The 13,064-nt window shown below is 29.4% G+C and overlaps 1 protein-coding gene across 1 annotated transcript; it reads left to right on the top strand.

The window, feature by feature from the left end:
- Positions 1 to 5,080: 5,080 nt before the first annotated feature.
- On the top strand, positions 5,081 to 12,148 carry LOC109803176 (protein SRG1). Its single transcript, XM_020364629.3, has 5 exons — positions 5,081 to 5,316; positions 6,575 to 6,839; positions 8,239 to 8,480; positions 8,566 to 8,890; positions 9,532 to 12,148. Exons 2-5 carry the CDS (start codon positions 6,612 to 6,614, stop codon positions 9,772 to 9,774), a joined length of 1,038 nt encoding a protein of 345 aa, XP_020220218.1. The 5' UTR covers positions 5,081 to 5,316; positions 6,575 to 6,611; the 3' UTR covers positions 9,775 to 12,148.
- The last annotated feature ends 916 nt before the right edge of the window (positions 12,149 to 13,064 follow it).

Here is a 13,064-nt window from a genome sequence, read left to right as displayed (position 1 = left end):
CCGCATATAGTTTTTACATCGTTTTTTTGAGAACCGATGCAAATGTAACGATGTAAAACAGTAATTTCTTAGTAGTGCAAACTTTATACATAAGAGTTCTATGTACATACTTTGTCACTTTTGATATTGAATGAGAATTGAGATTGAATTTTCTTTCATTTTTTCAAGAGTCCTTGAGTTCCTCTCTTTGAGTGCAACTCTATTCGAATCTTTTATAAATAATTCTTTCCTTGTGGTGAGAAACAATATTCTTGTTTTATCTTCTCTTAAAAGTAGCGTCACCATTCCTCATCTCCTCCATCATTTTGAAGTTTTTTCTACTTCAAAGATCTCATGGATGAAAAATCAAGAGAAAGAAGAAGTCTAGAGAAGAAAACAATCTTCTTTGAAGCTAACTCCATCAAATATCATAAAGGACACAAGCAAGCACTGTATAAAACCCAATACATTTTCTCTGCAATTTCCTTCTTTATTTTATAATCAATCACTAGTGGACTCAACTAATATTTCATCTTGATTCATTTTTAGTTGTTGCAATTATGAACATTTAATTTGTAGCAAAGACTAAGCATAATCCATTTTGACATGGGCACTGTAAGCAATATTAGTTTAAGAAAATAAAAGGATACATGCCTTAGCAAGGCTTTCCATACATTCTATCATATCCTCGTAACCTTGTTTTCCCCGGAGAAACGAAAGGCATCGACTATAAAATATTTTTAAAATTTTACCCCAAAAATTAAATTTTTATTTTTAATAAACTAGGTTCATGGAAAAATATTCATCAATGCCATGAAGTTACACAGTGACACTACACTTTAGTATACTATTTATTGAATATTATCCACAAGCACAAAAAATAGAAAATAATTTTGTGGCTTACTGTAGCTGCATTTGCTTGACCTACATTAATTAATACAACATGCACCTGGAAAGTTGCAAAAACTCTAATTTATAAGCGAGCAATCACGCAAGAAATATTGACTTTTATATAATTGGAATCATAGTCGAAGGATGAAAATACCTATTTTCCTTACACAAATATTAATTCAAACAAACAACAAAAAGAGAGAATCCAAGAAGTCAATATTCAAAAATGTTAACTCTTTGTAGAAACATCTTCTTTCAGTCCTTGATCTATGACAAAATTTTAATTTATTAAACTTTTAAATTGGTTTGTTTCTATATTAATACTTTTAATGAATTTATTATATTTTTTAAAGATAAATTAGATTTTAAGTAAAATTTTCAGTTAGGCCTTTATATTCCTTCATGATAACTGCCTCAAGGACACAATAGAAACGTTTTGTTTCTCTATAATGTGGACCATTACGAACCATCGTAGCCAAGACCATGTTTCAAGACAGTTATAATTGTCACTTAGTCGTTAATTGATGTCATAAACTGGTTAATATTTTTCATGGTCACAGCTTTTTATTGTAAGTTCTTTAAGGCAAAAAGTTTTCATTGCTATTCAATCATGTGTTGACGAAGTATATGATTATGTTAAAAACTCCTCAAATAAAATATCAACACATAAAATACAATTATGATCTCTAGTATCGTAGAAATCATTTACAGCTGATTATTCATGGAGTCGTCCCTTTATTATTGGAAAATGTGAAGAGAGATATTCAAGAGTTCTCAAGTCTTCCAGTGGAAATGAAGAAGAAATTTTGACAGACCCAAGAAGAATTGGAGGGTTTTGGTCAATTGTTTGTTGTGTCTGAGAATCAAAAACTTGAATGGACAGATATGTTTTTCACTAACACTCTTCCAATAAACACAAGGAATCATCTCTTGTTTCCTATAACTTGTTGGAGATTACTACAAAGAATTCTTTTCACGCGAACTAAAAGGAAAATCATGCCTTGATTTCGTCAAGATCCAAAATGAGATTGATAAATGATACAAATTCATCTGAGTAAAACTTTTCCTGAGATATATAAAATAAAACTTGTACACAAAAGGCAGTTAATGACTAATGTATATAATATGATACAACAACGCCAAAGTGTTGAATCACTTTTCAAAGCTTTATCAGATAGTTTGTGCCACTTGGACAAACCTTAGAACAAATGCAATGGAAGTTACTATCTTAGGCCATATATATGGGCTTTCTTATCACTCATTGACCCAACTTTTCAAGGCTTTAAGGTGGTGATGTAAAAGGTGTATGGCTTGAAAATTTGTATGATTTGAAATGTATATAGTACAATTAGTAGGTTGACATGTGTCTCATAAACGCATGTCCCTCAATCTTTAGCATCATCTAATTTCTTTACACATAATGATGGTGTGCATGCAGTTGTCAAATTTGTTTTTAAGCTATGTCAAGTAGTGATAGCTCCAGAAATATCCTTTTGTAGAGGCAAAAACTACTCTATAATACTTTAAAAAAAATTATAAACTTTTACAAAAATATATAATCTCATGACCAAAAAAAAAAATCAAATTATCTAAGCTTTTAGAAATAACGAATGCCCTCGATGCATAAGAAACAGTGAAAAATAGGAAATGAAAATAGAAGTAAATACATCCTAACTTTTTTGAAAAGTTTATTCACCCAATTTTATTTTCTGATTTTTGACTGGTTTTTCTCCATATCTGTTTTATAGTTTATTTTAAAATAAATTTAGCTACAATTTTTTAGATGTGATTGAAACATAGTTATAGTTTTACTTCAATAATATTATGTGAGTGTATATTAATAAGAGTTGTATTAAATATAAATACATATAATGTGGTAAAATTTTAATTTTAATTGGATAACAATACCAATTTCACTTACAGAACACTAAGTTTTTTCCTTTATTTTACTGGTTGGTTTGGTCTGATTTTTCAAAGTTGTTTTTTTAGCATCTATAAAATTTTTATTTTGTTTTTCAAAAAATAAACATTAAACTATAAAACATGGCTCAATTAACATATTTAATCTGACACAATATAAACATTTTTATTTTCTATTTTTAAGATTTATTTACCTTCATTTGGAAGATATTGACCAATAGGATTTATAGGAACATTGAATATCGAAGAACGATTAATTCAAAGAAATAGTGTTCATTACCATTTACCACATTTCACATGTCGATCGAAAATGAACAAAATTATAGGTAAGTCGTTTTACCGCAGAAAGGCCTGCATTGTTCAAAAGAATTGTCAGCGAAAAATGTGCTACAACTAAAAATCACGCTTTGATCTTACAAGGATTCAAGATGCGAATATTACACAATAATATGCGTGTCTAAAACAAATAAAACCATTATCTTTTGGCTTACAATATTATAGGTTTCGTCAATTTCACCGATGACTAAGATTTTGTATGAGAATTAGTTTTTTTATATTTTTTTTTGTCAATAGCATCTTTTTTTATCCATTTATATGTGATTAAGTTGTTACTTCGAGTAATATTAAATTCAATTTTTCTTTAAAAAAAGTGTTTAGTAAAAGGAAATTCTTTTTCATGTTTAATAATCGTCATTATTGAAAATTTATAGTGAGAAACTGAGAATCCCGATTCTTATAAATAATTAAAACATATTTGCTTGATCATAAATATTTTTCAAAATATTAATATATTATATTTAGGAATAATTTTTTTTTACTATATTAAATAAATATAAAAATAAATGTAACATGAAATTTCCCTATAGTAAAACTTTTCAATTAATTTGAGAATGTTATATTCTTTCCTACAACATAAGAACAATTTAATGAAAAAACAAGTAAAAATTATTCTTAGAAAACAATGTTTTCTAGGAATATTATTTTTAATTAGTAAATCAAATGTGGGATTTTTTCAACTTCATATTCCTAAAAAAAATAAAAAAGAATTCTTGTACTAAATGTCTCATTAATGTAATCTCGAGTGGAAATCTTATATATTAAAAAATTATAATCGAGAAAAGAAATTTCACGAAAAGTAAGAAATTAAATTTTTAATAAAAAATAATTACATGAAAACCAAATGAATATTTTGTACTAATAATACATTAAAAAAATTTAATATACTACACTAAATGGCTACATCTTTGACATTTGTAATATTTTGAATGCCGACTTTCCCACAACATGCAAAGAAAACAGGGGAAAGTTGACAAATCAAGAGTCTAAGGAATCAAGAGGTTTGGGTTTGATACAGTGCTGCCGGCAATAACTATGGCCTGATTTGTTTAACTCTATCTTGATCTTCATTATCCTTTGAATTAAACTGTTCCTTTTTTTCTTTTTCTTTTTCTTTTTTTGTATAATCTGTTTCTTGTTTTCAGTCTGTTCTTTTTTTAAATTTTTTTATACATCGTCTACTTTATACTTGAAATAAAATATACGGTTACTTCTTTAGGTAAAATATTTTTGGTTATTTCGACAAGGAAAAATAATAAATATGAATTATTAAACTATATTTAAATTATTTAATTAAATATATACATTACACAAGTTAAATGTTTATTACATAATTAAATTTATAATAAATTATATATAATTATATTTGAATATATAATTTATATTATATTTAAATTTTTATAAATAAATACATTTCAGATTTATAATAAATGATATATATTGTGAGACAAATTATTTTCAAATATCGGTAATTTATTTAAAAAATACATATTTAAATTTAATTAGAAATAACTTTGATAAATACGATTTGAAATTAATAATAAGTTTTAAATTTTTCTTAACAGTGAAAACGTCTCAAAATACTCCCGTTAAAAAGGAAACTCTTAACCACTATTGCACAAGATAATTATATAATTATATATAGTGAAAAGAGGGTTCAAATCACATTTGTTTAATTTTTATTAATTATTACATTGTTCAATAATTTTATATCAAATGTGAATTTTATTGATTAAACCATTGAATTATAATTTCATATCATTGAATATATTTATATTAAAATTTTGTTAAAATTAAACAGTAATTTGAAGGTAATTAAATTGTTCATATTTTAATATATATATATATATATATATTAATTTATTATATAAGAATAAAATATCAAATCATCTTCAATTAATATAAAATTTTGTATATATAATCTACATGTAAAAAATTTATAATGATTAATTTTTTAAAATTTATATTTAATGTAAAATTATTAAACAGTTTAATAGTTACTATACAAGTATCTTTTGAATCCTTCCTCCTCTCTCTACATATATAGAGAATGATATAACCGGGTGCCACATTCAAGCCTTTCATTTCAACAATCTCCTTATTCCACTTCCATTATTCGAGCCTTTCATTCATCTTACATAGTGGAATCTTGAATCAACTTTGAAACTATCTTTAGCCTTACTAGTGAAGGTAACAAGAATCTCACTCTTGTACCTGTTTTCTCTATTGATGGTTGTTGACTTTCAATTGGATATGGATTTTGAAACTTACTGGTTTTGGCCTCTTTAAACTTCTATTTGGTTCTGCTGATGCATATTCACTACAAGTTTCTATGGTTTGTTTGTTTCCATTCAGTATATACCATTTTCCTTGTTATGTGAATGAATTAATATTTGTCATTCTTTTACTTCTATCAGTTTGTATGGACTTTGTTTCTGCAGCTATAACGGATTTGCTGGGATCTCTCAATATAAAGCAAATTTTGTGGGACGTTTATGATCTATATAATAATTAATATCAACACATTTTGGATTTAAAGTTAGCCTTGGTGCTAGGTGTTCACAAATGTAGCCTTAGAGCAAATTATGTTTTTTTTTCTTCTTTCTAATAAAAGTCTCTTATAATGTTTTTAGGGGTCAATTTAGTTTCATTTTATTTTTTGAGTTTATTTGGTCTCACTTTATTTTAAAATGCTTTAAATGGAGTCCCACATTGACATGAAACTGCTAGTCATGTGACATTGAATTAACACTGTCAGTAAAATTTGGACTGACGTCCCATATTTAAACATTTTAAAATAAAGTGAAACTAAATTAAACCAAAAAAATAAAATGAGACTAAATTAACCCCTAAAAAATTATAAGGGATCAAATGAGTATTTTTACCTTCTAATAAATTTTTTTATTCATTAAAATTATAGTGACGGCATCATGGATAAAAACTATCCCAACCATCATTACTATGTTGACACAAGTTATTTTTATATAATTTAAATGAACAATGTTTCTAATTATATATTTAAGATTCAATAGTATTGTATATATAGAAACTTTTATTTTATTAAATAATAAAAAGTTATTTTTAATATCACTTTTAAGATAAATATTGTAAAATTCAACAAATTCAATATATATTGATTTATGTGATTGAATGAGTGTGTAAATCTACTTTATATTAATTTATATTGTCAATGCATAGTCCATTGTCATTATTGTTTACCTTAATATATTTAGTAAATTTCATGTGATTTATACTCATTAAAAAATAATCACACTTTCTTTACTAAAAGTCTTCTAATACAATATCTAAGAACAATATCTAATTTTATTATGACTATGTACTATTAATATATTCACACATTATTTATAGTTTTTATTTGAGTTATTGAGAATGAAAATGAAATTAAAATATGGTTGGGAAACCTTTATAACCCAAACGTACGTGTTAGGTCCGACCCAAGCAAGAGAATTCAATAGCTGAAGACAATGTCAAAGTTTGGAGAAGCCTCTTTAATGGTGCCTTGTGTCCAAGAGCTGGCAAAGCAACCAATCACCAAAGTTCCACCGCAATATCTTCGTCCAAATCTAGATACTTCAACTGACACAACCTCTTTATCAAAGGTCCCAATCATCGACCTCAGTAAATTGGTATCTGGAGATGGAGATGAGCTAGAGAAGCTAGACCATGCATGTAAGGAATGGGGTTTCTTCCAGGTTTGAATTAATACTCTTCCTTTATTATTTTTTTAATTAGTTAAAAAAGTCTTGCAAAATTACATCCATAAAGTTCACATCATTAAAATGAAAAAGGCCAATAATGCACATTTTAATGAAACTATATTGACTAGTAAGATTACCTTAATCTACACAAGAGGCAGTATTAATAGTAGGCTAAAAACAAATCAAACCGAGTCAACCTTAGTTCGGCTAATTGATTTAATAATATTTTGTGTTTAACTTGAGTTTCATTATGAACCTTTCTTTTTTAGAACAAATTTGTATTCAAGTTTGTGAACAACATAGTTTAGTTAGTTAATTCCAAGTGTAAGTTTTAATATATTCTACATATTTTATTTTATTCAATAATTTATATCTTATATCAAATTTTAAATAATCTAATTATTAAATTAAATTTTTTTAATGTATAGATTAAGTTACAAAATTTTGAAAAACTTGAAGTCTATCTGATACTTTTTTTATTAATTTAAATTAATGGATATTCATAAAAATATTTTATATGTTGAGTTGAATCTATATATTAAAGTATCATATGATTTTCAATTTTTTTTTAAAAATTAGTAGATTTGATCTATATATTAAGAACTTTTAATTCATTTGTTAAATAATTAAAATTTGACGTAAAATATGATTTATTGAGTGAAGTAAGTTTACCAAGAGTTAACCATTTAATAACTAATGATAAATATTGAATTTTAACAATTTAATCATCGATTAAATTTCTTTATGAATAGATTAAGTGTGCATATTTTTATAAAATTAAAAACCATATGATACTTTGTTTTGTAGATTCAAATTGATGTATAAAATATTTTTATTTATATATGTTAATTTGAATCTACATAAAGAAATATCAAATAATTATCAAATTTTGTAAAAACTTGTAAACTTGATCTACTCATTAAGAATTTTTAATTTATCAATTGGATCATTAAAATTTAATGTAAACCATAGTTTATTGAATGAAGTAACCTTACCAAGATTTACTCTTAGAACATGTGAATCCCTCCCCACATACATGTCCGTGCACGGACACACACACATATATAGATATATAAATATGGAGTCAAATAAGTTGAATTATATGTAATTTAAGTTTGATTCTTTTACCTATCAAGCTCAATTTTTAGTTCAATTACAACTCATTTAGTCATAAACAAAGTTTAATGAACTGATTCAAGTTTCAAATTATTTTTGAGTTTGCTTAGTTTATTATCATCCTTGTTGATAGTTTCATGCAACAACCTTATAGCAAAAATTTCAATTAAAATTGAAAGAAATTAAGAAAAGTAAGATATGTAATAAATGATGTAATAAACACAAAAATATTATTGTATAAACTGTTGTATGATTTCTAACTTCAAATTAATTATAGTTGATCAATCATGGAGTCAACCCTTCCTTGGTGGAAAATTTGAAGACAGGTGTTCAAGAGTTCTTGAATCTTCCAATGGAAGAGAAGAAGAACTTTTGGCTAACCCTAGAAGATTTTGAGGGCTTTGGTCATTCTGTATTTGATGAAAAAAAGTTGGATTGGATAGATCCGTTCTTCATCAACACTCTTCCACTTTTCATAAGGAATCCACGCTTTTTTAATAATTTCCCCGATCCATTGAGGTTGCTCCCATTCTCTTAGTATTTATTTGCCAACAGTATGTTGAGTGATTATGTAGGCAACTCTAACAAATTGTTTCAAATGCAGGATTAGCTTGGAGAATTATTCTTTAGAAATGGAAAAACTTTGCATCACAATCATTGAGTATATGACAATAGCGCTAAAGATTAAACGAAATGAAGTGCTAGAGTTTTTTGAAAATTTATTTCAAGCAATGAGATGGAATTATTACCCTCCATGTCCCCAACCAAAAAATGTTATTGGATTAGATCCTCATTCTGATGCTGGTGGCCTTAGCATCCTTCTTCAAGCCAATGAAATAGAAGGCCTCCAAGTAAAAAAGGATGGAAAATGGATACCTATTAAACCCATATCTAATGCTTTCGCCATTATCGTTGGAGACACTTTAGAGGTAATTGGCCTAAAATTTGTCAAAAGCTTTACTTATCATTTTACATATTCTAGTGCTTTTGTGAGCGAGTAAGAATAAACTTTCTAATAAACACTTAACCATAAAGAATAGATTCATTAAAAATTTAATTTTGCATCAGCTACACATTATATGGGGTTTAAATCGTAACAAATATATATATGTAGCTAAGGTTAAATTAATGTCTAAATAAGAATTAATCAAACATCCAATGTTCTAAAGAGTATGAGCATACGATCATGGCCATAACAAAATTTAATAGACTTAAACATGTTTCTAATCTATTAAATTTAGGATAGATTTATTTTTTTCCTTTAATTTATAATTAATTTTTTTAGTCTCTATAATTCTAAAAATTATTACTTTAGTCTCTCAATATCACAAGTAACATCTTTAACAATGACAAATTGAGTTATTTATGCACAATTAATTGAAAATTTTCTGATAAATACAATAATATATGTATTTTATTTGACAAATTCACAAATGATGTTTAAGTAGAGGGACTAAAACATGCTCTTTCTCTCTTCAAATTACGGAAGCTAAAAACATATTAAAGCTTTTAATGAATTATAGATTTTTTGAAATAATTTTTGTTACATTTATAAATGGTTATTTGACAGATTATAACCAATGGAATTTATCGAAGTGTCGAACATCGGGCAACAGTTAACTCGGAAAAAGAGAGAATTTCCATTGTCACCTTTCATGGACCTCTTCAGAACCAAGTAATACACCCAACACAAAGTCTTGTTACTACTGAAAGACCTGCATTATTCAAGCAAATTGTCGCAGGAGATTACTACAAAATATACTTTTCAAGCAAGCCACAAGGGAAGAAATGCCTTGATGTCATGAGGATCTAAAATAATATTGATGAATGATGAAGTGCATATGCAAGATAAAATGCATATGCAACTTACCTGAAATGGAAAAATAAAACACAAGTATATGCAATAGTAGTCACTAAGTATTAAATCCATGTTCAATGTTTGAAGTGTTAGCTTGTAGTTAATGTGAGCTTTCAAATTTTATAACGAGTCTAGTAAAGTATGATTTTAATAAACAATAATTTAATTTGTTTTCAGTTACATATGATTCATTGCATTCTATAATACAAGGATGATTTGTTGTGGCCATATCATGTTATGTACTTGTTAGGCGTACTCGAAAATCATGTGACTCGAAAAAATTGATAGCGCTGCCTGAGAAGTAAAATCAACACATGCTGAATACTTGTGACTAATCTCATGTGGGGCGTGAGAGCACTCGAAATTATGGGACTCGAAAAAACAAGTGTTGCTCGAGAATAGTTGAAAAGTTGAGACTCTTAGAACATGGAGGTTAAGCCAAAACGGTTACCAAAAAATCAATCGAGGAAACAAGGAACGTGGGAAGAGCGGTTAAAGGAAGTTGTGAGTCAAGACCACATAGCAAATATAGTAGATAGCGGTTATGAGTCAAAAGCGTACATGTACAGAATTAACCGCCCGTGATTGCTCTATAAATACAAGGAGTACGGACCTTTACGAAGGTCGGAAAACTCATACTCTAACCAAATTCTGAAGCATTCTCTGCCTGCACATATGGCTTCCATGCGAGGAATCATCTTCGGGTATGATCACTTCTCGGCCACTTGTCTTTTCTCTTTTTAGGAGTAGGATTAGTGCAGTCTTTCTTTTCTCTTCTCTTCTTTTAATTACGTAGTCATAGACTTCAATCTTGTAATGCTTGAACATTATGTAATCTGAACATGATTTGTATTGCGAATGTATACATTGTTCATTCTATTCATATTGTTATTTGCATGCGGGAACATTGCTTGTTTGTTTTAATCGAAGAACATTTTGAAACAAGTAGTTGCTAAGACTTTTTCATCCTACTCTCCATTCGCGGGAACACGATAACACAGTAAAGCACCTAAATTGAAATACGTTCGTATGCTAGTCTAAATAAAAAGAACCCAGGATTTGATGGTTAATTCCACCGTAAACAAATTGGCACGCCCGGTGGGACCCGTTTAATTCAGAACATAATTGGACTAGTTTAGGTGTGTGAATTGCATGGGATTAAGGAGTGGGAGAACTATCTCTACGTCTAATAATCCGAATGCAAGCCATAATAATGCAAATGTAGAACAGCCTAACCCCAATCCTGATAGTGCTACTAATGTGACCGGGGGGGCAAGGTCTCCTCCTGTGTTACTCGAAAACACAGCAAGGCCAAATAATGTAACTCAGGAACTGGTAGATGTCACGAGGGAGTATCCTTGGGGTATGCCACCTAATTGGCGAAATACCCAACCTATACATGCTGATATGCCAGTACCCTTGATAGGGCCTAATCCCCAAATGCATATATCCCCACAGGGATATAATCCTGGACCAAACGGCATGGGGTTTGTTATGCAAGACCCCTATCAACATATAGGAATGAGTCAGGAAGGTTCGTTAATTCGACAAGGCAGTTACGTACCCACTGGAATTAGTAACCAGGCTATGATGGCTCTTAGACAGCAAATGGACCATAGTAATCATGACATGGTCAATTTGTTGTCAACTCAAATGCATAACATTATGACTCCCCTGTATGAATTGATAAACAAAATAGGGGATAAACTAGGTGAGGGAACACCTTCGAGAGCCATGAGTGCGAACTTGAATGACAGAGAAAACCTTGGGGGGCATGGAAATTTTCAGAATGTAATTCGACCTAATGGGAATCCCAATGATCATTTAGACCAGATGGTAGAAAGAATATTAAATAGGCATGGATTCGATGTAGGTTGAAACGAACGCCCATATTTCGTGTCAGCTTTTCCTGATTATATTACCCAAGCAGAACTACCCCGAGGAGTAAAAGTACCCAAGTTCTCGAAATTTGCAGGAGAATTGACTGAGTCAACAGTTGAACACATAGCTAGGTATGGAGTCGAATGTGGGGATTTAGCAAATAACGAATATTTAAAAATGAAATATTTCCCTAGTTCATTAACTAAACATGCTTTTACATGGTTTACTACCTTACCTCCTAATTCGATACACACATGGGTACAGTTAGAGGGTAGTTTCCATGAACACTTCTTTAGAGAGGAAACAAAAGTTAGTATAGTCGATCTGATGAATATCAAAAGACAAGATAATGAAACTTTGGATGACTATTTGAATAGATTCAGGCAATTAAAATCTCGATGTTACACCAATATACCTGAACATGAACTAGTTAGGATTGCGGCGACAGGGTTAGATTTCTCGATACGCAAGAAGTTAGTAAATGAACAGTTGAGGGATATGGCCCAACTGGCTGAAAAAGTGAGAAGGATCGAACAAATTAAACTAGAAAAAGAAAGGTTGAGAAAATTTGACAAATTTGTTCGAAAGGAGAAGGTAGCGTATTTAGAAAATTCAGATCTTGGGGAAGATTCTAATTGTGAAGTCTCGAGTGAGGAGTTTGAGATCAACTTAGCCGAACTACGCCCTGGCCCTACGTATCAGTGTCAAATGTTAAAACCAGGAGATAATGTAGAAGGTAATTCGAGTAAGAAGTATAGTTTTGATGTAACGAAAGCGGAAAAAATATTTGATATTTTATTAAGAGATAAACAAATCGTACTCCCAGAAAATCATAAAATTCCCCCATTCGAGCAAAGAAAAGGAAAGAAATTTTGTAAATATCATAATATGCATGGTCATTGGACTAACAATTGTGTGCGTTTCAGAGATTTTATCGAAAAGGCGATTACTGATGGTCGCCTTGCTTTTGAGGAGAAAGATATGAAAGTGGACACAGACCCATTTGCTGCTCATACTGGATATGTCGAGCCAGTCTCGATAGGAGGGATCAATATGGTGGATGTCACTGTTGAAGAGGATGACAATATTGAGCCCATTTCGAACGAGAAGCTCGAGGAACTAATGAAAGATTTTGCTAAGGAGCAAGAGCCCATTTATCCTAAAGAGGGGGATAGCTTAGTTGATTTCTTGTCGAAAAAGAAAGAAGCTGATAGAGAAGTGATGTTATGCCCTCGATGTAGTGCTGTATTTGATAGGGCTGCTGCTAAGGCTTTTGAGGAGTCAGATATGATGATGAATTATAAGGCTGAAAACCTTCGACAAAAGCCTAAGCCCAACGCCGGGTTGAATGCTGGGTTAACTAT

The sequence above is a fragment of the Cajanus cajan genome, chromosome 11, assembly GCF_000230855.2.
Source record: "Cajanus cajan strain Asha chromosome 11, NIPB_CcT2T_4, whole genome shotgun sequence".
Taxonomy (NCBI): domain Eukaryota; kingdom Viridiplantae; phylum Streptophyta; class Magnoliopsida; order Fabales; family Fabaceae; genus Cajanus; species Cajanus cajan.
The sequence above is the reverse complement of the archived record's forward strand: the minus strand, read 5'-3'. Positions and strand labels throughout refer to the sequence as shown.

Excerpts from the sequence above, each read along its gene's own strand:
- LOC109803176 (XM_020364629.3), top strand. The coding sequence starts at position 6,612 with ATGTCAAAGTTTGGAGAAGCCTCTTTAATGGTGCCTTGTGTCCAAGAG. Across the intron at positions 8,481-8,565 it reads AATTTCCCCGATCCATTGAG|GATTAGCTTGGAGAATTATT; the intron begins GTTGCTCCCATT and ends TTTCAAATGCAG. Across the intron at positions 8,891-9,531 it reads TCGTTGGAGACACTTTAGAG|ATTATAACCAATGGAATTTA; the intron begins GTAATTGGCCTA and ends GTTATTTGACAG.